Below are 21,155 nucleotides of genomic sequence, written 5' to 3' on the forward strand. Positions count from 1 at the left end.
CGCTTAGTACAGTGCTCTGCACACAGTAAGCACTCAATAAATACGATTGAATGAATGAATATATGTTGCCAACTTGTACTTCCCAAGCGCTTAGTACAGTGCTCTACTGTACTTGTACTGTACTCAGTACAGTACATCTAGAGACGGTCCCTAACCAACAACGGGCTCACAGACTAGAAGGGGGAGACGGACAACAAAACAAAACCTGTAGATCGGCTCCCTTCCGCTCCCTGAAGCGAGAAGCAGCGTGGCTCAGTGGAAAGAGCCCGGGTTTTGGAGTCAGAGGTCATGGGTTCAAATCCCGGCTCCGCCACTTGTCAGCTGTGTGACTTTGGGCAAGTCACTTCACTTCTCTGGGCCTCAGTTCCCTCATCTGGAAAATGGGGATGAAGACTGTGAGCCCCCCGTGGGACAACCTCATCACCTTGTAACCTCCCGAGTGCTTAGAACAGTGCTTTGCACATAGTAAGCGCTTAATAAATGCTATTATTATTATTATTATTATTATTATTATTATCCCAGGCCGGGCACCTTGGCGCCAAGGGGCTTCCATCACAAGAGGGTTTTAGTAATAGCAGCAGCAGTAGTGGCACTGCCTACTGAGCGAAATGTACTGTACCAGATGCTTGGGCGGGGCAGGGGGTACAAAACAAGCAACCGACACATTCCTTGACCTTAAGGGGGTTACACTCTAAGGAGAGAAGCAGAGAAAGTACTGACACGTAGCCGTAGTAACAGATTTCATTAAGCCCTTGCTGTGCACTAAACTAAGGACTGGAAGAGAACAAAACGTGCAAATTTAACAGGACCCTGTCTCTCAGGGGGCTCTCAATCTAGGAATCAAAATAAATTGTTGAACATATAATTGGAAAAGCAAATATATATATATCATCATCATCAGTCGTATTTATTGAGCGCTTGCTATGTGCAGAGCACTGTACTAAGCGCTTGGGAAGTACAAATTGGCAACATACAGAGACAGTCCCTACCCAACAGTGGGCTCACAGTCTAAAAGGGGGAGACAGAGAACAAAACCAAACACACTAACAAAATAAAATAAATAGAATAGATATGTACAGGTAAAATAAATAGAGTAATAAATATGTACAAACATATATACATATATATCTAATGTTGAAGATGAGTAAAAAAGTGCATTATATGCTTTGGATCAGCAGATACTGTGCTTGCTCCCCACCTGCCTACTTGCTCACTGCACTCCTAGCCCCAGTAGGAACCGGTCAATCAATCATTGGTATTTACTGGGCACCAAATGTGTGTAGAGCACTGTGCTAAGCACTTGGGAGGGTACAATACAGCAGGTAGATATGATCCCTGTCCTCAAGGATTTTACAGTCTAACAGGGCAGGGGCGAAAGAGTGTGAGTGGCCCTGGAGAAACCACTAAGCCTAGAATGAATTCCTTGGCACTGGGTCTTGATCCGGCATCACACACTCAATGGACCACTACCTCACCTTACAAAGACATTTCCAGTCATATCCTAAAGGGCCTGGGGTCCAAGAGGGTCCAGGGGTTTGCTTTTAGCAGGCCTGATAATTTTTAAGCAGTTCCCTCATCTGTAAAACGGGGACTAAGACTGTGAGCCCCCTGTGGGACAACCTGATCACCTTGTATCCTCCCCAGTGCTTAGAACAGTGCTTTGCACATAGTAAGCACTTAATAAATGCCATTATTATTATTATTATTATTATTATTATTCTTTAATGCTGCCCTACAGAGCAGACCTAAGCAGAGTGCTGAGCTGGAAGGGTGAGGGAACTATTCATTCATTCATTCATTGGTATTTTTTGAGCTCTATGTGCAGAGCACCGTACTAAAAGCGCTTGGAAAGAACAATTCAGCAACAGAGACCATCCCTGCCCACATCAGGCTCACAGTCTAGAACGGTGGAGACAGACATCAACTGTTGACATTGAAATTCACTTTAGAGAACCTCAAGTCCCCTGTCCCCTTTTAGGAAGGTTATTTCCTAACCTTCTCCAAAGTCATGGGAACTGAAAGAGAAAGCAAGCGTAGCAATCCTGCATCCTGGAATTTCCTGTGCATTGCTATTCCTGAGCACTTGCTGGAACTACAAATCCCAGCAGTCCTTGGGCACAAACACATCACATTTTCTTGCCTGGACCAAGTTGTCCTGCCTGGACTACATTATTCTGCCTGGACCACGTAGCTGCGTTTTGGGTTGAATAGGTGACCACAGTTCCTGGACTTGCCTTGAACCCCCGCCATTGCAGGCCCAGGGGTAGTGTGCCAGTGCAGAGGCAAGGATTGAAATTCTGAGCCCTGGTCCAAGACAAATCTCATGTCTGTTTATTCATTCCCATCCCCGACACTTGTGCAAACAGGCTTATTTCAATTGTACATTCTAAATTCTTCAGTTTGCCAGTATTTTTTATGTCTCTCTCTCTCTCTCTTTGAGGGTAGGAAACACATCACTTTTTGGTGTTCTACTTTCCCAAGTGCTTAGTAGAGTGATTTTACATGCAGTTTGCCAGTATTTTTTATGTCTCTCTCTCTCTCTCTTTGAGGGTAGGAACCACATCACTTTTTGGTGTTCTACTTTCCCAAGTGCTTAGTAGAGTGATTTTACATGCAGTTTGCACTAAATACATTCCATCACTAATACTGCCCGTTTTTCTTTTGATCAAGCCCAATCAGGCAATTCATTCAATTCGTTCATTTCATTCAATTCATTCGTATTTATTTAGTGCTTACCGTGTGCAGAGCACTGTACTAAGCTCTTGGGAGAATACAATGCAACGGTAAACAGACACATTCCCAGAGTCAGTGTCTGTCGAATTTGAGGAGGGAGGGCGTTCCAGGCCAGAGGCAGAACATGGACGAGGGGTTAGCACCCAGATAGATAGGCAATAGGCACACTGAGGAGGTTAGCATTTAGAGGAGCGAAGTGTGCAGATTGGGTTGTAGTAGGAGAGCAGCAAGGTGAGGTAGGAGGGGGCAAGGTGATGGGGTGCTTTAAAGCCAATGGTGAGAAGTTTTTGTTTGATGCAGAGGTGGTTGGGCAACCACTGGAGTTTTGGGAGGAGTGGGGTGACATGTCCTGAACGTTTTTGTAGAAAAATGATCCAAGCAGCAGAGTGAAGTATGGACTGGAGTGGGGAGGTCAGCAAGGAAGCTGATGCAGTAATTCGGGTGAGATAGGATGAGTGATTGTATTAATGTGGTAGTAGTAGATTTTAGGGATGTTGTGAAGGCGGGACCGACAGGATTTAGTGATAGATTGAATACATGGGTTGAATGAGAGAGAGGAATCAAGAATAACGGCAAGATTACAGGTTTGTGAGACAGGAAGGATGGTGGTGTCATCTACAGTGATGGGAAAGTCAAGGGGCGGGTAGGATTTGGGTGGGAAGATGAGGAGTACTATTTTAGACCTCTTAAATTGGAGGTGATGGCAGGATGTCCAAGTGAAGATCTTGAAGGAAAGAGGAAATGTGGACTGCAGAGAGGGAGAGAGGTCAGGGCTGGAGATGTAGATTTGGGTATCATGTGCACAGAGGTGGTAATTGAAGCCATGGCTCGCTTCGGCAGCACATATACTAAAATTGGAATGATACAGAGAAGATTAGCATGGCCCCTGCGCAAGGATGACACGAAAATTTGTCAGGCAGAAACTCCTCACCCTGGGCTTCAAGGACCTCCATCCCCTCGCCCCCTCCTACCTCACCTCCCTTCTCTCCTTCTCCAGCCCAGCCCGCACCCTCCGCTCCTCTGCCGCTAATCTCCTCACCGTACCTCGTTCTCGCCTGTCCCTCCATCGACCCCCGGCCCACGTACTCCCCCGGGCCTGGAATGGCCTCCCTCCGCCCATCCGCCAAGCTAGCTCTCTTCCTCCCTTCAAGGCCCTGCTGAGAGCTCACCTCCTCCAGGAGGCCTTCCCAGACTGAGCCCCTTCCTTCCTCTCCCCCTTGCCCCCCTCTCCATCCCTCCCATCTTACCTCCTTCCCTTCCCCACAGCACCTGTATATATGTATATATGCTTGTACATATTTATTACTCTATTTATTTATTTTACTTGTACATATCTATTCTATTTATTTTATTTTGTTAGTATGTTTGGTTTTGTTCTCTGTCTCCCCCTTTTAGACTGTGAGCCCACTGTTGGGTAGGGACTGTCTGTATATGTTGCCAACTTGTACTTCCCAAACGCTTAGTACAGTGCTCTGCACACTGTAAGCGCTCAATAAATACAATTGATGATGATGATGATGAAAATTTGTGAAGCGTTCCGTATTTTTCCAAGCTAGCTCTCTTCCTCCCTTCAAAGCCCTACTGAGAGCTCACTTCCTCCAGGAGGCCTTCCCAGACTGAGCCCCCTCCTTCCTCCCCCTCTCCATCCCCCCAGCCCTGCCTCCTTCCCTTCCCCACAGCACCTGTATATATGTTTGTACGTATTTATTACTCTATTTATTTTACTTGTCCATATCAATTCTATTTATTTTATTTTGTGAATATGTTTGGTTTTGTTGTCTGTCTCCCCCTCCTAGCCTGTGAGCCCACCGTTGGGTAGGGACCGTCTCTAGATGTCGCCGACTTGTCAATCAATCAATCGCATTTATTGAGCGCTTACCGTGTGCGGAGCACTGGACTAAGCGCTCGGGAAGTCCAAGTTGGCAACATAGAGAGACGGTCCCTACCCAACAGTGGGCTCACAGTCTAAAAGTCTTGTCCTTCCCAAGCGCTCAGCCCAGTGCTCCGCACACGGCAAGCGCTCACTAAATCTGACTGAACGAATGGACGGCCTTTTCTGTTGGCGGCTCCTAACCCGCTGCCCATCCCTCACCTTACAAAGGCATTTCCAGTCGTATCCTAAAGGGCCCGGGGTCCAGGAGGGTCCAGGGGTTTGCTTGGAGCAGGCCTGATCATTTTTTAAGCAGTTCCCTCATCTGTAAAACGGGGATTAAGACTGTGGGACAACCTGATCACCTTGTATCCTCCCCAGGGCTTAGAACAGTGCTTTGCACATAGTAAGCGCTTAATAAATGCCATTATTATTATTATTATGATTATTTAATGCCGCCCTACAGAGCAGACCTAAGCAGAGTGCTGAGCTGGAAGGGGGAGGGAACTGGGGAACGAGGAATCTGTTTATTTGGGGGCCTGATTAGATGATGAAAGCGCGGCCCTGGTTGCTTCCCGACGGCCTTGGCGCATGCGCGCCGCCCTCCTGGGCCTGGTGACTGGGCCCTGCCCCTGGCCACTCTGCCCTTCGTCCTCCTCCTCCTCCTCTTTCTCCTCGTCCTCCTCCTCCCCGCCGCCCTCCCGGCTGTTCGGCGCCTCGAGCCGGGGCCCTCCGACCGATCGGCCTCCGGGCGCGGGGGGCTCCGAAACCGCCGCCCCCGGGGCCTCGGCGCGCGGGGGGGCGCCTGAAACCGCCATGGGCGCCATCGCGACCCCTCGTCTCCCCTTCCTCCCCTTCCTCCTCCTCCTCCTCCTCCTGGGGGCCCTGGGCGGCGCCTCCGGCTGGAACCAGCACGGTGAGTGACCCGGGGCCAAGGGGACGGGCCTGCTCACTTGGCCCCCGCCAACCTTCAATCAATCAATCAATCAATCAATCGTATTTACTGAGCGCCTACTGCGTGCAGAGCACTGGACTAAGCGCCTGGGAAGTACAAGTTGGCAACCTAGAGAGACAGTCATCATCATCATCATCAATCGTATTTATTGAGCGCTTACTGCGTGCGGAGCACTGGACTAAGCGCCTGGGAAGTACAAGTTGGCAACATAGACAGTCCTCATCATCAATCGTATTTATTGAGCGCTTACTGCGTGCAGAGCACTGGACTAAGCGCCTGGGAAGTACAAGTTGGCAACATATAGAGACAGTCATCATCATCAATCGTATTTATTGAGCGCCTACTGCGTGCAGAGCACTGGACTAAGCGCCTGGGAAGTACAAGTTGGCAACATAGAGAGACAGTCGTCATCATCATCAATCGTATTTATTGAGCGCCTACTGCGTGCAGAACACTGGACTAAGCGCTTGGGAAGTCCAAGTTGGCCACATATAGAGACAGTCATAATCATCATCATCAATCGTATTTATTGAGCGCTTACAGTGTGCAGAGCACTGGACTAAGCGCCTGGGAAGTCCAAGTTGGCAACATAGAGAGACAGTCATCATCATCATCATCAATCGTATTTATTGAGCGCTTACTGCGTGCGGAGCACTGGACTAAGCGCCTGGGAAGTACAAGTTGGCAACATATAGAGACAGTCAGCATCATCAATCGTATTTATTGAGCGCTTGCTGCGTGCAGAGCACTGGACTAAGCGCCTGGGAAGTACAAGTTGGCAACATATAGAGACAATCATCATCATCATCAATCGTATTTATTGAGCGCTTACTGTGTGCGGAGCACTGGACTAAGCGCCTGGAAAGTACAAGTTGGCAACATAGAGAGACAGTCATCATCATCATCAGTCGTATTTCCTGAGCGCTTACTGTGTGCGGAGCACTGGACTAAGCGCTTGGGAAGTACAAGTTGGCAACATATAGAGACAGTCATCATCATCAATCATATTTACTGAGCGCCTACTGCGTGCAGAGCACTGGACTAAGCACTTGGGAAGTCCAAGTTGGCAACATAGACAGTCATCATCATCAATCGTATTTATTGAGCGCTTACTGCATGCAGAGCACTGGACTAAGTGCTTGGGAAGTACAAGTTGGCAACATATAGAGACAGTCATCATCATCAGACGTATTTATTGAGCGCTTACTGTGTGCGGAGCACTGTGCTAAGCGCCTGGGAAGTACAAGTTGGCAACATATAGAGACATCATCATCATCATCATCAATCGTATTTATTGAGCGCTTACTGTGTGCAGAGCACTGGACTTAGCGCTTGGGAAGTACAAATTGGCAACATGTAGAGACAGTCCCTACCCAACAGTGGGCTCACAGTCTAAAAGGGGGAGACAGAGAATAAAACCAAACATACTAACAAAATAAAATAAATAGAATAGATATGTACAAGTAAAATAAATAAATAAATGAATAGAGTAATAAATATGTACAAACATATATACATATATACAGGTGCTGTGAAGGGAAGGAGGTAAGATGGGGGGGATGGAGAGGGGGACGAAGGGGAGAGGAGGGAAGGGGCTCAGTCTGGGAAGGCCTCCTGGAGGAGGTGAGCTCTCAGCAGGGCCTTGAAGGGAGGAAGAGAGCTAGCTTGGCGGATGGCCAGAGGGAGGGCATTCCAGGCCCGGGGGATGACGTGGGCCGGGGGTCGATGGCAGGACAGAGTCCATGGGTTCAAATCCCGGCTCCACCAATTGTCAGCTGTGTGACTTTGGGCAAGTCACTTCACTTCTCTGGTCTTGAATGAGGTTTATGTGGGTCTTGACTTTTTTCACCTGACACCCCATGTTCGAGCAGGGGGCTCATGGAGATGGGACAAAAGTATGTCTCATCTCCCCCTTCTAGACTGTGAGCCCGCTGTTGGGTAGGGACTGTCTCTATGTGTTGCCGACGTGTACTTCCCAAGCGCTTAGTACAGTGCTCTGCACACAGTAAGCGCTCAATAAATACGATTAATTGATTGATTATCTTATTACTCTATTTATCTGGTACATATCTATTCTATTTATTTTATTTTGTTAGTATGTTTGGTTTTGTTCTCCATCTCCCCCTTCTAGACTGTGAGCCCACTGTTGGGTAGGGACTGTCTCTATATGTTGCCAACTTGTACTTCCCAAGCGCTTAGTATAGTGCTCTGCACACAGTAAGTGCTCAATAAATACAATTGATTGATTGATTCTCTAGGCCTCAGTTCCCTCATCTGTAAAATGGGGATTAAGACTGTGAGCCCCCCAAGGGACTGTCTCTATATGTTGCCAACTTGTACTTCCCAAGCGCTTAGTATAGTGCTCTGCACACAGTAAGTGCTCAATAAATACAATTGATTGATTGATTCTCTAGGCCTCAGTTCCCTCATCTGTAAAATGGGGATTAAGACTGTGAGCCCCCCATGGGACAACCTGATCACCTTGTAAACTCCCCAGCGCTTAGAACAGTGCTTTGCACATAGTAAGCGCTTAATAAATGCCATCATTATTATTATTATTATTATTATTATTACAAGTCGGCAACATATAGAGACGGGCCCTACCCAGCGGCGGGCTCACGGTCTAGAAGGGGGAGACAGGCAACAAGACATATTAACAAAATAAAATAAATAGAATAAATATGTACAAGTAAAATAAATAAATAGAGTAATAAATACGTACAAACATATATACATGTTTCCGGGGTGGGGCGTTTGGGGTCAAAAAGCCGAAAGAGAGGCACACCTAGTGCTCCGATTCGGTCCCTTAGGAGTATTTCTAGACCGTGAGCCTGTTGTTGGGTTGGGACCGTCTCTGTATGTTGCCAACTTGTACTTCCCAAGCGTTTAGTATAGTGCTCTGCGCACAGTAAGCGCTCAATAAATACGATTGAATGAATGAATTTACTGAGCACCTATGGTGTGTAGGGCCCTGTACTAAGCGCTTGGGTGAGTGCAGTAGAGTTAGACACGAATTCTGCCCTCGAGGAACTTACGGTCCAGCAGGGGAGACGGGCCCGAAGATAAATTTCAGGTAGGAGGAAGCCATAGTGTGTCAAGGTATGGCCACGAGTGCCAAAGAACATGGTTCTAGGGAAATTTGGAGGTGCAGCATCACGGACTAGTTGTTTGGAGGGAATGTGAGGTGAGTGGTTTGCCCGCGGGCCGGGGAAAGAAACCATCCCGGAGAGCCCAGGGAGAGGGTCAGTCCAAGCTGAAGAAGGGTTGGCCGCCCGCCCGAGAAGAACGAGGACCAGTGGGAAGGTGATAGGTGAATCCCAGGTCTCAGACCCAGAGCTTGTGCCATTTCAGGGATGGCGAGGGGAACAGCAAAGGAGGCGAGAGGGAGGTGGCGCCTCTTCCCACCCCGTTCCACAGTCCCACGGGTTGGCCCGCGGCTCCAAAAGGCCTTTCAGCGTGTTTGAGCTGGGGCCAAAGGCAGTGTCTCTGGCTCAGGGTGACAGGGTGCCACCCTCCCTGCATTGGTCCCCTTCACCTCTTTGAACTATTTCTGCTTCCAGCATCTCCCCCGAGTTGCCCTGCTGCCCAGGGGGCCCTGGGCCGCCCGCAAGTCCTGACCGCCTGCCTCTGTCCGTTTCAGAGAAAGTCCTGCTGCGGGAAATCCAGGCCCTCACCCTGCACCGAGGCCAGTTCACCAGCGCCCGACGCAGCGCTCCGGTTCCCCAGCTGCAGTGCACTGGTGGCAGTGCGGGCTGTACCGCCTATTTTCCTGACGTGGTGCAGTGCCACAACAAAGGCTGGGATGGCTTTGACGTGCAGGTAACGCCCGCGGCCTGTGAGTGGAGGTCGCCGCTCTGAGTGCCCTCCCAACCTCTGGTCGGCCCCTGGGCTCCACCGCCCTCCCCTCTTCTCTCCCGCCCCCTATCCAAGGGGCAAAGGGGCATCTTCCTTGAAGGGGAGCAGGATTTGCAGGGGATTAGCAGCCCCCAAGGACTCACTCACCCAGTCAATCAGTGGTATTTGAGCGCTTACTGCACTTACCCTGGAGCTGGATTCCACGAGCTTCATGCCCGAGGGAGGACCTGTGCTAGGGGTGCCTTTGACAGGCAGACTTATACCTCCACAATCCTCTCCCTTTCCAGAAACAGAACTCATCATCTTCCCACCCAAACCTTGTCTTCCCCTTGACTCTCCATCACTGTAGACCACTACTGTCCATGTTTCACAAGCCTGTAACCTTGGCATTATTCTCAACTCGTTATTCTCATTCATTCACTCAACTCACATATTCAGTCTGTAACTAGATCCCGTCAGTTCAACCATCACATCACTAAAATCCCTCTTTTCTCTCCAGCCAAACTGCTTCTACACTGATCTCACCTTGACTACTGCATCAGCCTCCTCGCTGACCTCCCTGCCTCCTTTCTCTCGCCACTCCAGGCCATACTGCACTTTGATCATTTTTCTAATAAACCGTTCAGTCCACATCTACACACTTCTCAAGAATCTCCAGTGGTTGCCCATCAACCACTGTATCAAACAGAAACTCCTTACCATCAGCCTTAAGCCATTCAATCAACTCACCCCCTCCTATCTTACCTCACTGATTTCCTACTACCATCCAGCCCACAAACTTCACCTAACACCAACCTCCTCACTGTACCTTGAAATCTTCTGTCTTGTTGCCAACCCCTTGCCCATGTCCCGTCTCTGGTCTGGAACTCCCTCCCCCCTTCATATCTGACAGACCACTACTCTCCCAACTTTAAAAGCCATAGTAAAACCACATTTTCTCCTAGAGGCCTTCTCCGACTAAGCCCTCATTTCCTCTATTCCCTCTCCTCTGTACTTGGATTTGTACCCTTCAAGCACTTGATATTCACCCCACAGCACTTACGTATATAGCTGTCATTTATTTTAATGTCTGTCTCCCCTTCTTGACCCTAAGGTCAATCAATCAATCAATCAATCAATCGTATTTATTGAGCGCCTACTGTGTGCAGAGCACTGTACTAAGCGCTTGGGAAGGTCCTTGTGGGCAGGGAACATGTCTACCAACCCTGTCATATTGAACTCTACCAATGCTTAATTTAGTGCCCTGCACACAGTAAGCACTCAATAAATACCATTGAACGATTAGTCATTGCCCCCCTCTCGAGATGCCAGCCCTGTTTACCTGGTTGGAAGAAGTGTTTGGTCATCGTTGAGGTCCCTGTGGGATCGAGTCTCTTAAAGCTTCAGACTCTGGGACTCTGACAAGGCCTCCCCCAGCCCATCATCTGGGTGGGCTGGGGCTGGGCCAGGGCTGGGGCCGGGGCCGGGTGGGCTTGGGGGCCTCGGCTGGGGCTGGCAGGCACAGAGTTCCCGCTGCTGTTCTTCTTTGCTAAGAGTGGAGAATTCTCACGTTTGGTCCACTTAGTCCCCAGGCCGTTCACTTTGCGCCCCAGGACCTCAGAGACCGTGGCGGTCGCTGAGCATCGAGGCGGTGCCATTGCCCTCGGGCGGCCGGGTTGACGGTCTGCGCTTGTTTTCCCCAGTGGGAGTGCAAGGCCGACCTGGACCAAGCGTACAGATTTGGGAGGATCGCCGTGAGCTGTGAGGGCTACGATTACCCCGAAGACCCCTATGTGCTCAGAGGGTCCTGCGGTTTGGAGTATAACCTGGAGCTGACCGAGCATGGCCAGAGGCAGAGGAGGAGTGGCGGAGGCGGTGGCTTCTCCTACTTCTCGGGCCGCTCTCAGAAAGCAGACATGGCGGAGCCCTCTGTCGGGAATGGACTAGTTGTTATCGTGGTCCTTCTTGTCCTGGCCTACGGCATCTACAAGCTATTCCTCTCCGGCCCCCGGGACCCTCCTCCGCCGTACTCAGACCACCCTGACACTCAGTGGCAGGACCAGCAGGGGTTCTCCCACCCGGCGGGACCCCCACCTCCAGGCTTCAAAACGCATTTCACAGGTACCGTCTCTGCAGCCAGGGGTTGGGGTGGGGAGGTGCCTGGACACCTGCCTTTCTACACTGCTTCATTTCCCCCCCCCCCCAGCCCCCATGCACTCTCACTCCCTCCTGCCTCCAAAACGTACAGTGGAATTAGGAATCATAACAAACTGGAATCTGGTGTAGCGATTAGCGATACATAATTAGCTTTTCCTTAGTTTCAGGAGATAGATTGAGGTGAAGTTGAAACATAAGCTAATGAGTGATCACAGAGGCAGCTACTGATGACGCCCTGCTGCGTTAACCCATCCTTAATGATAGTTTCATTGTACATGTGTGTGTATGTCTGTACACACGCGTGTGCGCCTTTTCTCCAGTCATTAAAGAATCCACATTCTTCATTCTGCGAATGTCATCTAGTCTTCCTCATATCAAGGTTATTGTTCAGGCTGTCTTTCTATTATTGAATTAATAGGATGAGTGACTACTGACTCTCATAATGTCTCTGAAGGGAATCTTTGAAATTACAACGAGCGAGCATGTCACATTGCTCCCCCTCCCCCCCTCACCTTTTTGAAAGGATTTGAAACTGAAGGTTTGTATCTGAAAAAGTAACACCAAAAGTTGGAAGATTGCAGGACTCAGGTGCCAGGCCCAGCTCTGCCTCTGCCCTGCTATGTGCCTTTGGTTTGGTCACTTGAACACTCTGGGCCTCAGTTTTGTCCCCTGTGAAGTGGCGATAAGATCCCTGCTCTTCCTCCTAGACTGTGAGCCCCAAGCAGGGCAGGGATTAGCGATTCCAGTGCTTAGCACAGTGCTTTGGCACACAGGAAGAGCTTAATAAACACATAAGTGATCATAGTGATTAATTGACGTGTTAATAACAACAACAGTAAGTGGCAGTGTCTTGGCGTGGACAGGATAGCAGAAGAGGCAGCGACTTAATAATGTTTCCATTTTGAATGAAGGAGCACCTAATTCCGGTTTTGGGGAGACATCTGGTTTTGACCATCCTTTCTCGGGACACCAAGGGACCAGGAACTCCGGGCCCGGGTTCTGGACTGGGCTGGGTACCGGAGGCGTGCTGGGATACTTGTTTGGCGGGAGCCACAGGTAGGTGCTGCTTTTGATTTTTCAGCTGCTGCTGCTTCTTCCTGCCTGGTTTGGGCCTGGGATTAGGGGCTGGTGGGGGTGGGACGGATTAGGGGAGTGGGGGTGGGGCTGGTGGGGGTTGTCTGCAGGGGGCTGTGCCGGGGCAGCTAAGGGGAAGAAGGCTAAGCAGTTTTCTAGGGAGTTTAGCTGGTCAGTTGATCCTCTGGCTACTTCACCCCCCTTGCCTTTCTCATGGTGGGACAGAAATGGGACCCTCTCTCCCAAGCAGTAACTGCAGGGGGCAGAGAGAGGGAGAGCTAAAACAGCAGAAACTCAGCCTACCCGCACGGCCCAATTCAGGAAGGAAGGTCTCACTCAGTCACGCTGAGAGAACAACATCTAAACCAGAATTGCACGAACTCTCTCCTCTCTCTCCAGAGCAAACCCTTTTTCAAACACGTGGGCCAACCCTTCCTGCCCCCCACCACACTTCAACACGTGGAACAGTCCTCCGCCTCGTCCGCCGTGGGACAACTCCTCTGGCTTTGCACCTCCAGATCCAGGGACCAGAACAAGAACAGCTTCGGGTAAGGCACCGTCGCCCCTCCTCTGCCAAGGAGACTGTATGCGAGAATTTTCCAGGCTTTCACTTGCTGTGAGTCGGCCCTCTTCCTTTCTGTTGGATTGGGGTGGGAGGTGGTTGGCCTCTTCCGTCCTGCCTGAGCCTCTGGTATCAGCCTTGGAGCCTGGGTCAGTCACCAGCTGGCTACTGAGGGAGTGAGGTCTGGAGGAAAGAGCCCAGGGCTCTCAAGGAGATCTGGCTTCTGGTCTCAGCTCTGCCACTGGGCAGGCCACTTAGCCTCTCTGGGCTTCAATCTCCTCCTCTGTAAAATGGGGCTTCAATGTGTCCTTTCCCTTCGACTGTGAGCCCCATGTGAGATAGGACTGTGTCTGATCTGATGATCTTGTAATGACCCCCGTACTTAGCGCAGTGCTTGGCCCGTAGTAAGTAACCAATAAACTCTGCACTTGTGCATTATTAACTGGATATCCACTCCCCAGAAATCAAAAGCTTAAAAGTGTTCTCCCATGAACGTGCCTTCAGGCCTCTGTTCTCCTCCTGGCTACACATCTGCCTGTCCCCTTCCAACTGTCCCCTCGGGAAGTCTGGCGAACCTCACACCCGCCTTGCCCCAAGGGAGGAGAAAAGTCCCCATTCAAGAGTGGCCACAGGCCGGAGAGGTTGGGGCTTTGGGCTCCATCAGATTTGGGGCTGAGTCTCGCCTTCCTCCTTCCAGGATTCGGCGGCACCAAGAGGAGATGAGAAGTCCGGAGGGTGAATAAAAACTTCTTTGGATGCAAAGCCCCGTAGTTCCGTCATTTTCCCTGCAGAATTGTTCATTGTGCTTTTTTTGATCATTCCTTTGAATGGAGAGATGGCTTTGACTCGTTCCAACTCCCTCAAGCAGAGAGCAAGCCCACGTTACACTTTCTCCCTTTTAGGCGAATGGCTTCTGCATTTCTTAAAGGTACCCGGGTCCCTGCCTCTCAGAGTGGGCACAGGGTGGTCCTGGCGAGGGCGGAGTAGCTCCGGAGAAACCATGGTCCCAGCTGCCCATTTCCATTGAGATCTCCGCTTTACCTTCTAGAAGTTGTGCCCAAGACAGTTTATGATGACTGCTTTGCTTTGTGTTGCATTTCCTTCAGGTGGGGATTTTTTAAAGCATTTTATCAAGCTGTTGGTTAGAAAAAAGTGCCCCGGCCTGGTGAGTGGAGGGTGTACAGTGCTCTGCACACAGTAAGAGCTCAATAAGTACGATAGATTATGCTGGCCAGTCCTGTAACTGGCCTTCTGGCCTGGGGGTTCCTGAAGTACCTGGAACAGCATTTGGAAACCAGGGCAGGGAATGGAGGCAAGGAACCGGCCACCCTTCTCAGGGCACTTGAAAGCTGGCCGGGCTCTTGATCTCCTGGCTGTGTTGCAGACCCTTGGGGCCTAGTAAAGGCCCAGAAAAGCTTCCTGAGCTAGGCGCAGGGAGGCCCACAGGGAGAGGATCCAGGAGTCAGTGGGTCTGGCCCGAGGGAAATGTCCTGGGTAAGCAGGCAGTCGGTTCTCTTGGACAGCCCGGGGACAAACGGGCCGATTAGTTCATTCAGTCATATTTATTGAGCGCTTACTGTATGCAGAGCACTGTACAAAGCGCTTGGGAAGTACAAGTCGGCAACATATAGAGATGGTCCCTACCCAACAACGGGCTCACAGACTAGTTCCCCTGCCTGCTTTTTTTTTTTTCTTGAGAGTTTTGGGTTCCCATCAAAACCTTGTTTTTCCAAGGTGCTAGATCCCCTTGTGCCCTAGGCCTCTGGGCTTCGCTCCGCCCTGCTCTGCCCGGCCCAGTCCGGCCCGCTCCTCAGACCCCAGAGCCCAGGAAGCAGTGTGGCCTAGTGGAAAGAGCCCAGGCTTGGGAGTCAGAGAACCTGGGTTCTAATCCCAGGTCTGCCACTTGTCTGCTGAGTGACCTTGGGCGAGTCACTTCACTCCTCCATGCCTTAGTTCTGTCATCTGTAAAATGGGGATTCAGTACCTTTTTCCCTCCTACTTCGATAATCTGGGACCAGATTATCCTCTACTGCAGCAGATAGTACAGTTAGTACAACTGTAGTACGGACCCAATAAACTCTGCACTTGTGCATTATTAACTGGGTAATCCACTCCCCAGAAATCGAAAGCTTAAAAGTTTTCTTCCACAAGTGTACCTTTTGGCCTCTGCTCTCTGCCTGGCTACACATCTGCCCATCCCCTTGGGAAGTCCGGTGAACCTCACACCCGTCTTGCCCCAAGGCAGGGGAAATGCCCACATTCGAGAGCAGCCACAGGCCAGAATGGCTGGGGCTTTGGGCTCCATCCGATTACAATTGGGTAATAGTACTTAGTACAATCCTTGGCACATAGAAAGTGCTTAACAAATACCACAATACTAATATTACCCCAGCTCTCTCTGGTCCTGGGTCGTCTTTGCCCTTCTCCCCCTCCCTCCTTCTCACTTCCTCCAGTTACTGCTGAGCGAGCTCACTGCCATTTCACCTGCCTCTTCCTGTTTCCAAATCACAGGCTTGGGGTGGGCAAAAGGAAACGTAAATAGAAAATGCTTAGACTTTCTAACAATGCTTATTTTTAAAGCTGAAGCTGAGAGAAGTAACTTCGACATCGATAGCTTGAGTCTTATATCGTACTATCACACATATCCCAAATGTGGGGTAACTAGAGAGCAGGGGAGTACCTCGTTTTTCATGCCAGGGTCTGGTGCTGCTATTAGATATTTTTTTTTTTTTTACCCTTTGGTCGCTGAAGTTTTTTCTGTGAGATGTGAGGGTCATAGATGCTTATGGGCCAGGTTATCGTAGCAGCATTCTGCACCTCAGTTCTTCTACTGAGGACGTGAGTAGGGTATTTCAGTTAACTGTGATTTTCCTTGACCCTCTTTGGACTCCAATAAGGAAAGACTACTTTAGAATCTATTAATGTGAATTTTCCTCTAGGCGTTGTGTGTGAGGGGTACCGTGTGTTCCAATGCCAATGCTGATACCTTCTTGTGCTGATTTTGCGGTGAATTCCACATCCCTGTACTCCTTCCCTCTTCCCTGCCCCCATTTCCTTCAATAAACAAAAACCCACTCATGACAGTGTCTGCTTTGTCGATCCCGAATGGAAGTGTAGCGGGCTGGGACCTAGCTCACTGTTCATTGGAATCATAAACCCGCTTGGGGTGGGTTGGTCGTGGGGACCCCCCCCCTCCTCCTTGGGCCTGACATCTTCCTGCCCCAGCAGGTGATTGACAGCTTGGGACGGGGTGGGGAAGGGAAAGACATGACTGAGCATCACCTTTAATCCCTGGAGCTCCGAGGTCCGAAGCTACCTCATCCGGACCACCAACCACCGTGGCCTGGGAACCCCCTTCCCGCCTGACCCCTGGAACATTTAGGACGAGGGAGGTGACAGTGGGGGTGGCGCTTGGTAAATTGTCGGGGCGATGAGGAGTTTAGGGTGTTGTCATTCCCTCCCCACCAACCCCCAACTCCAGATTCTATCTGGGGAGAAGGAGCAGGGCACAACCGTCTTTTCTGCGTGCCCGGTTAGGATTCCACCACCCCATGGGCTGGACTAGGACCCAAGGCAGTTACAACACACAAAGATAAGGTCCTCTGCCTCCAGGAGGCTTATGGTCTCATGGGAGCTACTCTGGGGGCCAGAGATCACAGCCCTCAGGTCTCAAGTGACCTCAGGAGCTTTCGGGCTCTTGCAAAGCAGCTGTGAAGATGAGTTCAGAACTGGGGCTTGTGGAAATACACAGTGTTTACTAAGTCCCTCCTGTGAGCACAATGCTGAACTAAGTGGCTAAGTACCAATCATGCATACAATCATATTTATTGAGCGCTTACTGTGTGCAGAGCACTGTACTAAGCGCTTGGGAAGTACAAGTTGGCAACATATAGAGACGGTCCCTACTCAACAGTGGGCTCACAGTCTAGAAGGGGGAGAGAGAGAACAAAACCAAACATACTAACAAAATAAAATAGAATAGATATGTACAAGTAAAATAGAGTAATAAATACATACAAATATATACATATACATATATACACACATATATATATACGTACAAATATATATACATATATACAGGTGCTGTGGGGAAGGGAAGGAGGTAAGACTGAATTGAAATACCTAGTTAAAAAAAGACCAAGCGTCAGCTCTCCAGATCAGAGTAGAACTGATCACGTTTTAGGCATACAGAAGGGGAAACACTGTAGGTGCTCAGAAAATACCTTCGATCGATTAAAATACACAGCACAATACCCCCTGAGCAATGCCAGCTATCCAGGTGGGAAGCATCCAGGGCCCAAAGGAAAGAGTACTCACCTGAGAAGCAGAAGACCTGGATTCTAATCCTGACTTTACCCCCAACCTGCTGAGTGAGCTCTTACAAGTAACTCAATTCTCTGTGGCAAAAATGGGGATTCAATACCTGTGCTTCCTTTTACTTAGACTGTGATACCCATGTGGGATCTGATTATCCTGTATCTACCCCAGCGCTTAAGTACAGTGCTTGGCACATAGTAAATGCTTAACAAATACCGTAATATATTGTTGTTATTATTCGTACCCATGCTCTGTCACTGAAACTACAATTCCCAGAGGCTCCGGGCCGGGACATTGGCCCCGCCCGACTCTCCCGTTCACCCGGTTACCGAAGTGGGCGGAGGCGAGTACTAATAGCTTAGTACAGTGCTCTGCACACAGTAAACGTCCGATTAATACGATTGATTGATTGAATGAATGAATAAATGAATGCATACATCCCTGCCCGTGTCCCAGGGCACCGGTCCGGCCCGGATCTGCCGCGGGGTCAGGACGGGTGGCGGGGCCGCCGCAGGGAAGGGGGACCGTGCCACTGCCAACCTCATGTTCCGTGCCGCCTAATAATGATAATAATAATAGTTATTATTATTAAGGTATTTGTTAAGCACTTACTATGTGCCAGGCACTGTACTAAGCGCTGGGATGGATACAAGCAAAATCGAGTTGGACACAGTCCTTGTCATCAATCGTATTTATTGAGCGCTTACTGTGTGCAGAGCACTGTACTAAGTGCTTGGGAACTACAAGTTGGCAACATATAGAGACAGTCCCTACCCAACAGTGGGATCACAGCCTAAAAGGGGGAGACAGAGAACAAAACCAAACATACTAACAAGCTAAAATAAATAGAATAGATATGTACAAGTAAAATAAATAGAGTAACAAATATGTACAAACATATATACAGGTGCTGTGGGGAAGGGAAGGAGGTAAGATGGGGGGGTGGAGGGGCTCACAGTCTCAATCCCCATTTTACAGATGAGGTAACTGAGGCACAGAGACGCTGTGACTTGCCGAAGATCACAAAGCAGACAAGTGGCGAAGTCGGGCCCCCAGGCCCGTGGTCTATCCATTATGTCATGTTGTCCACTCAATCTCTCAATCAGTAATAATAATAATTGTAGTATTTGTTAAGTGCTTACTATGTGCCAAGCGCTGGGGTGAATACAAGCAAATCAGGGTGGACAAAGTGCCTGTCCCACATGGGGCTCACAGTCAATCATTCATTCATTCAATCGTATTTATTGAGCGCTTACTGTGTGCAGAACACATAGCCTTAATCCTCATTTTACAGATGAGGTAACTGAGGCACAGAGAAGTGAAGTGACTTCCCAAGGCCACACAGCAGACAAGTGGCAGAGCTGGGATTAGAATCCATGACCTCCCAACTTCCAGGCCTTTCACTCAGTGGTATTATTGAGCATTTACTATTTGCAGATCACTGTACTAAGCGCTTGGGAATGTTCACTATAATAGAGTTGGTAGACATGATCCCTAACCACAACGAGTTTACAGTCTAGAGAGGGAGACAGATATAGAAATAACGTGACCTAGGGGAAGCAGTGTGGCTCAGTGGAAAGAGCGAGGGCTTGGGAGTCAGAGGTCATGGGTTCACATCCCAGCTCCGCCACTTGTCAGCTTGTGACCTTGGGCAAGCCACTTAACTTCTCTGTGCCTCTGTTACCTCATCTGTAAAATGGGGATTAAGACTGTGAGCCCCAAGTGGGACAACCTGATCATCATCATCATCATCGATCGTATTTATTGAGCGCTTACTGTGTGCAGAGCACTGTACTAAGTGCTTGGGAAGTACAAGTTGGCAACATATAGAGACAGTCCCTACCCAACAGTGGGCTCACAGTCTAAAAGGGGGAGACAGAGAATAAAACCAAACATACTAACAAAATAAAATAAATAGAATAGATATGTACAAGTAAAATAAATAAATAAATAGAGTAATAAATATGTACAAACATATATACATACATACAGGTCACCTTGTAGCCCCCCCAGCTCTTAGAACAGTGCTTTGCACATAGTAAGTGCTTAACAAATACCACCATTATTATTATTATTATTATTATTAACTGGGAGTCAGAGGACTTGGGTTCTAATGCTGACCCTGCCACTTGTCTCCTGTGTGACTCTGGGCAAATCACTGAACTTCTCTGTGTATCAGTTACCTCATCTATAAAATGGGATTAAATATTCCTCCCTTTGATTTAGACAGTGAGCCCCATGTGGGACAGAGACTGTCCAATCTGATCATCTTGTATCTCTCCCAGCGCTTAGTACAGTCTCTGGCACATTGTAAGAGCTTAACTAGTACCCCTAGAAAAGCAAAAACAATGACCAAAAAAAGCCTGCACAATAGGGAGTTAAAGGAGCCATCATGGCTGCCTGGGGAAGCGCGTCCGCCGAGTCAGAAGAAACGTTTTTGCGCTCTTGCGTGGCTCCGGTCCCGGGGACAGTGCCCCTCCGTCAGGTTTCCATAACGCGGATTTCTGCGAGAACGCTACTTCCGCGTTCTGGGAGAGCGGGCGGCTTGCGCCTCCGGGGCGCGCTTCAGAAAGGCCATTTTCTTTTTCACCACTAGAGGGCGACTGCGCTCCACTGCCAAGGGTACGCGCCTGGAAAACCGCTGCCCAGGGAGGCCCAGTGCCTCCCAGTGGCTCCCAGTTCGGTCCCATTGCCTGGCACTGACGTTGCAGACCCTGCGTGGGCTTGTGTGCTGACAGCTCCGCGGTGAGGCCTACTGTATCAGCCTTCTCTCCGATCTCCCATCCTCATGTCTCTCCCCACTTCAATCCACACTTCATGCTGCTGCCCGGATTGTCTTTGTCCAGAAATGCTCTGGGCATGTTACTCCCCTCCTCAGAAATCTCCAGTGGCTACCAATCAATCTGCGCATCAGGCAGAAACTCCTCACCCTCGGCTTCAAGGCTCTCCATCACCTTGCCCCCTCCTACCTCCCCTCCCTTCTCTCCTTCTACAGCCCACCCCACACCCTCCGCCCCTCCATCGCTAATCTCCTCACCGTTAGGCCTCGTTCTTGCCTGTCCCGCCATCGACCCCCGGCCCACGTCATCCCCCGGGCCTGGAATGCCCCCAGTCCCTCTGCCCATCCTCCAAGCTAGCTCTCTTCCTCCCTTCAAGGCCCTACTGAGAGCTCACCTCCTCCAGGAGGCCTTCCCGGACTGAGCCCCTTCCTTCCTCTCCCCCTCGTCCCCCTCTCCATCCTCCCCCTCTTACCTCCTTCCCTTCCCCACAGCACCTGTATATATGTATATATGTTTGTACATATTTATTACTCTATTTATTTTACTTGTACATATCTATTCTATTTTATTTTGTTAGTATGTTTGGTTTTATTCTCTGTCTCCCCCTTTTAGACTGTGAGCCCACTGTTGGGTAGGAACTGTCTCTCTATGTTGCCAACTTGTACTTCCCAAGAGCTTAGTACAGTGCTCTGCACACAGTAAGCGCTCAATAAATACGATTGATTGATTGATTGATTGATTGATTGATTGATTGAGGCAGGAATGGCCATTGGGTTCTGCCGATCCCAGTGAAAGGGCCCTGGCTGGGCTGGGCCTTCCCCATCCTCCCAGACCTGGGCCCTCCCGCCCTGCCACGGGTGCAGAGTGTCC

General features: G+C 49.7%; 1 protein-coding gene and 1 non-coding gene across 2 annotated transcripts; both read left to right on the top strand.

Moving 5' to 3' along the window:
• Positions 1–3,559: 3,559 nt before the first annotated feature.
• Positions 3,560–3,664, top strand: LOC119939883. Its single transcript, XR_005454838.1, has one exon. It is a non-coding gene; the product is annotated as a U6 spliceosomal RNA (small nuclear RNA).
• Positions 3,665–5,231: 1,567 nt separating this feature from the next.
• On the top strand, positions 5,232–14,358 carry SARAF (store-operated calcium entry associated regulatory factor). Its single transcript, XM_038759325.1, has 6 exons — positions 5,232–5,519; positions 9,199–9,377; positions 11,096–11,513; positions 12,461–12,605; positions 13,023–13,171; positions 13,883–14,358. Exons 1-6 carry the CDS (start codon positions 5,420–5,422, stop codon positions 13,906–13,908), a joined length of 1,017 nt encoding a protein of 338 aa, XP_038615253.1. The 5' UTR covers positions 5,232–5,419; the 3' UTR covers positions 13,909–14,358.
• The last annotated feature ends 6,797 nt before the right edge of the window (positions 14,359–21,155 follow it).

The sequence above is a fragment of the Tachyglossus aculeatus genome, chromosome 17, assembly GCF_015852505.1.
Source record: "Tachyglossus aculeatus isolate mTacAcu1 chromosome 17, mTacAcu1.pri, whole genome shotgun sequence".
NCBI classification, from domain to species: domain Eukaryota; kingdom Metazoa; phylum Chordata; class Mammalia; order Monotremata; family Tachyglossidae; genus Tachyglossus; species Tachyglossus aculeatus.

Bases quoted from the DNA above. Each gene is read 5' to 3' on its own strand.
- SARAF (XM_038759325.1), top strand. From the start codon at position 5,420: ATGGGCGCCATCGCGACCCCTCGTCTCCCCTTCCTCCCCTTCCTCCTC. The intron at 5,520-9,198 runs GTGAGTGACCCG...TGTCCGTTTCAG, and splicing joins CTCCGGCTGGAACCAGCACG to AGAAAGTCCTGCTGCGGGAA. The intron at 11,514-12,460 runs GTACCGTCTCTG...TTTTGAATGAAG, and splicing joins CTTCAAAACGCATTTCACAG to GAGCACCTAATTCCGGTTTT.